Raw genomic sequence first — 5154 nt, 5'->3', positions numbered from 1 at the left:
TTAGTGCTTGAGCATAAGAAGTCTCTTGCTTTAGTGCTTGAGCAAAGGAAGTCTCTTGCCTGCGTGCTTGAGCATTTGTGAAGTCTCATACTAGGTGTAGTATTGAGCAGTTGTAATCTGTGTGATTAAACTTAGTGGAAATCTCCTTGGAAGTGCAAGGGGGACTAGACTACTTCCAGTTTGTGGAAGAAACCAGTATAATCGCTTGTGTCTCTCTTTCTTCTCTCTACTATGTTTTTAATCCGCTGCGTATCCGATTCTGAACTTCATATCAGAAGCAATTTAATTGCATCTGAAGTATTATCACATCAGAAGCACTCTTAAACAGCTTCTGAAGTGATATCAGAATAAAATTTTTTTTGGGAAAAAGAAAAGAAAACACAATTCAATTCCCCCTTTTTGTGTTTTTCTCACCTTCAAAAGTATCCTAGATCTTTGCAAAAAAGTAAATAAAAATAAAGAGTGTGCCAACTTCATCCTCCACATGGGATTCAAAAAAATAAACAAAACTCCATCCACCACATCGGTCATTTGCATGTGTCATGAAATCTAAAAAGTGCTAAATAAATCCACGTGTATCATATTGTCACCTTAAATAAAAGTACTGTCCCTTGTTTCATAAGATTGCATATGACGTGTACTCTTTCACCACCTACAACTTCTTCATCACTTCAATATTCAATATAAATTCGAACCTATTTTCTAAAAAAATAATAATAATTCAGACCCATCAATTTTCATTCTCAATGGCTCTTCATATAAACAGTGGTTGTTTTACTGTGATGGGTCACTGTAGAGTTCAAAGAGTAAAAGCTGTTGCTTCAGAGGGTTCTGCTAATGTTACAGTTGAAGATAAGTTGAAATTGGGTGGTTCTGATTTGAAGGTGTCAACTATTGGAATTGGAGCTTGGTCTTGGGGTGATACTACTTACTGGAACAATTTTCAATGGAATGGTAACTTTTCTTTTCTCTTTTTGTATTTCTTATAAGTTGCATTGCACATATGAAGTAAAAACAAATCAATTCTGGTCTTTGAATTTTACTGTGTAACTATGAAGCACACGCACGATATGGACACTGACTCACCAACACCACTAATAATTTGATAAAATCATATAATTCAGTGTAATTATAAGTGTCGGTGTTGTGTTGGTGTCAGACATAACACGTGTCTGACACCAGGACACCTCTAATCCGAGGAGTGTTTGTGCTTCATAGTTGTGTAGAAATTTCTACCTTGTGACGGGAGAAGGAAGTTGACAAACATTTTAGGATTTTTGCTTCCTGAGATACCATTTTAGTTGTGTAGCTTTGAAGATAAAAGGCATATTAGGACCATTTATATTTAATCATGGATCATTATTTTTGAATTCATTTTCTAATTTCTACTCAAGGATGATTAGATAACAATCATCATCAATCTTCTTGCCTTATGGTAATTTTAGATAGGAATGAGAAAGCTGCTAGAGATGCATTCAATACAAGTATTGATGGGGGTCTAACCTTTATCGACACAGCTGAAGTTTATGGCTCTGGGGTGAGTACATATCTTATCGAGTTTTCATTGATGAGTGTAAATAAATTCATTAATTTAACACTTTCTCTTTTTTAAGCTCGCTTTCGGAGCTGTAAATTCAGAAACTCTTCTAGGAAGGTAAAGCTTACTCCTCCGTTTCTGAATATAAGCAAAATTGACTTTTTAGGTTCATTCAATTAATGATGTATGTGGTCTATAATATATGGACCACATACATCATTAATTGAATGAACCTAAAAAATCAATTTTGCTTATATTTAAAAACGGAGGGAGTACATTTTTTGGTATAATTTTCATTTGCAGTTATTAATCAAGGCTAGCATTAATGTTTCTATATGTTTGTAATGTGAAGATTTATTAAAGAACGAAAACAAAAGGATCCAAATGTTGAAGTTGAGGTTGCGACCAAGTTTGCTGCACTACCATGGAGATTAGGCCGTGAAAGTGTTCTAAGTGCACTTAAAGATTCCCTTGATCGACTCGAGATGACTTCTGTGGATCTGTATCAGCTTCATTGGTCTGTATTTTTATAAGTCTATTGATTGATGCTGTTTTTATCTAAAAATATTGTTTTTGATGAAGTGACACGCTTGTTTTTCAGGCCTGGAGTATGGGGAAATGAAGGTTGTCCAAATGTACCAATTTAGTTAATTGAACTATTTACTTAATATAGTAAATGGAACTAAATGTTTCGAAACTTATTCATAATAATCATATTAAGAGAATGCTAGTTCCCCAATGAATTGCTTTTCAGGGTATATTGATGGTCTAGGTGATGCTGTTCAAAAAGGACTTGTAAAGGCTGTTGGTGTTTCAAACTATAGTGGTAACTCTCTGTGATTATTATCTGTTGTGTAGCACCGACACATTACATATTCACGTCTATTTTCTCAAACTACTATCGGTGTCGGTGTCATTGTCTTGTCTGGTGTCAATGATTTGTTGGCGGTTCATAGATTATTTGTCTTGGAGTCTTCTAAACTTCAATTTTATGCAAAACTATGACTAACTTGTACCATAATACTTTTTATGGAACTAGTTCTAGTTCTATGATCAGAAGTACCTAACATTCCTTTTTTCTATTTATACAGAAAACCGACTACGCGAAGCATATAAACAGCTCAAGAAGAGAGGTATTCCATTGGCTTCAAACCAAGTAAACTACAGCCTCATTTATAGGGTCCCTGAAGAAAATGGTGTGAAGAAAGCCTGTGATGAACTTGGGATTACATTGATTGCATATTCACCAATAGCTCAAGGTGAAATCCTTTTTACTATTCAAAACCACATATTAAAAGAATAATACTACCTCTATCCCTTTTTATTAGTATATACCTTTAAGGTTAATAAGTGGGGTGTCCGGTGTTCAAACCTCGGATCCTGCATATATTATGCAATGTCCCTGCCAAGTTAGTAGTGTTATTAATGTCATTTGGTATAGCAATATTACTAAATACTCTCTTCGGTCTTTAATATAAGAAAATTTTCAAAAAAAAATCTGGTCCTATTTATAAAAAAAATGTCACAACTTTTAAGGTGTAGTTATTGCTTAAATGACTTTTTTATCCCTATTTAATGTTTCTCTTTTAAATATTAGTGGGTGTGTTTAATGTTTCACAATTTTTATGAGGGTATATTTGTAAAAATATTCAAAAAGTTACATTAATCAATGAATGCATTAGTATTGATGTTTTTTTTATTTTGTTGCTTATAATAAACACCGGAGGGAGTATTATGGTAGTGTTATTAATACCTTAAATTATGACTTTTCATATAAGCACTTAATAGCCGCAAAATTTATGCAAAATCGTTATCTTAAGCAGGTGTTCTTACTGGAAAGTATACTCCACGAAATCCTCCATCTGGGCCTCGAGGTAGAATTTATACTCCAGAATTCTTAACAAAGGTACAACTTTTCTGAAATTTCCGTATCTAATGAATTATACCGATAGTACTTGGTTCCTCAAATGTTTATTTGTTTTGCAGCTTCAACCACTGCTAAAGAAGATCACTGAAATAGGAGAGAAATACAATAAAACTTCTACACAGGTTCATACTTTTCTTTATTTCCATGAAATAAGTTGAAAATTAGAAATATTAGTATAATGTTTGTGTCATCCTGCTTTAACAATATAGTCTGTTTGTGTCATCCTGCCTTGTTTCCGAAGGAGTTTTATGATTAGAAACAGAGATAGTATAGCATAGAATTTGTTCTGTGAGAATCATTGACTGGATTCACACACATTATGTGTGGAGAAGTGGGGAATCCGTTCGAACCCCAGCCCCTGTACAAATTATCCCTGGTAGCTACCAACTGAGCTACGCTTACAGGACATTTACACAGAAATTTTACCAAATACAAAAGCATTAGACACCATGTTATATTACCATGTGCTCATTGGCTTAATTGCACTTTTCCTCTCACTAATATCACTATTGTGCGTCCCCGCATTCAAATTGAGCGAATTAAATTCCAAAGTAAGTATCCCTCTTATTACATTTAAGTCTCACTTATTGTGTTGTCTAAGTAAATATTTATGGTATTTTGATGGGGCCAAAAAGGAAAGAACATCAGCCATTAAAAGTGCATGTGCTGCACTTGAAAACTCATCCCTTGTGAATAGTCGACAATGCCAATGACAACGGACTTGATTGTAACACGATGAATGCTTAGGGATTTAAAACGTGCAATTAAAACCTGGAGAACCCAAAATTACACAATCGTAATTCGTAACACCTGATAGACTAAAAGTGCAATTAAGGTTTTAATTAGAATAGCCTTCACCGCATGTCGGAGTACAAAAGGTTTCTTTTTCAAATGATACTTGTGAGTCATCTCTTAAAAACAAATTGATTCTTTGTTAGGTATCACTGAACTGGCTGGTAGCTCAAGGAAATGTTGTACCAATTCCTGGTGCTAAGACAGCAGAACAAGCTGAAGAATTTAAAGGTGCATTGGGATGGAGATTGACTAATGAAGAGGTAGCTGAGCTACGAAGTTTGGCGTCGAAAATTAAGCCTGTTATTGGCTTTCCTGTTGAAAAACTCTGAATCATGGTTAATCACATTGCTGCAGCATACACCCCCTGCTAAATCATTTGTAAAGTTATAAATATAGTCTAGCGAAAAAGAAATTGCATCCATAGTAAATTGGAAATTGAGAGCAAATGATATCTCATATCTTATTATAGTTACTATAAAGTGCTTATCTACAAGGTCTACTTCCATTTTTGTTCTTTTCATTAAGTGGTATAAAATAGTTTATGTCGACAAAACAAAATATAGCACAAACAATTCTGATTAAAGACGTGTTCAGTGTTTGACACACGACATCAACACCAACAAAGGTGATTATATACAATTAATTTATTACCAATGTCGGCGTCGATGGGTCAGTGATGTGTCCGTATTTTGGTATGTATAGCGAGAAAACTACATAATTATCTTGTGGATTAGGAAGGTCTATTACACTCTTAATTTCAAAAACTTCAATACAAAGTCATGCAGACAAAAGTTTATTGAATTGGGAAACATCTTGAGATGAGCTCTCCTTTCAACCCCGAATGCAAAAGTTGCTTCCAATAAAAAAAACATGAAATTGCATTAAAATTCAATAT

The 5154-nt window shown here is 34.1% G+C and overlaps 1 protein-coding gene across 1 annotated transcript; it reads left to right on the top strand.

Annotated features, from left to right (window-relative positions):
- The first annotated feature begins 631 nt into the window (after positions 1-631).
- On the top strand, positions 632-4842 carry LOC25490557 (uncharacterized oxidoreductase At1g06690, chloroplastic). The gene is made up of 10 exons (XM_013604158.3): positions 632-954; positions 1446-1537; positions 1614-1654; positions 1890-2054; positions 2139-2161; positions 2292-2363; positions 2629-2796; positions 3361-3443; positions 3524-3586; positions 4403-4842. Exons 1-10 carry the CDS (start codon positions 747-749, stop codon positions 4586-4588), a joined length of 1101 nt encoding a protein of 366 aa, XP_013459612.1. The 5' UTR covers positions 632-746; the 3' UTR covers positions 4589-4842.
- Positions 4843-5154: the final 312 nt, after the last annotated feature.

The sequence above is a fragment of the Medicago truncatula genome, chromosome 3 (genome assembly GCF_003473485.1).
Source record: "Medicago truncatula cultivar Jemalong A17 chromosome 3, MtrunA17r5.0-ANR, whole genome shotgun sequence".
Classification (NCBI taxonomy): Eukaryota; Viridiplantae; Streptophyta; class Magnoliopsida; order Fabales; family Fabaceae; genus Medicago; species Medicago truncatula.
Note: the sequence above shows the minus strand (reverse complement) of the source record. Positions and strands in the feature narration are given on the sequence as shown.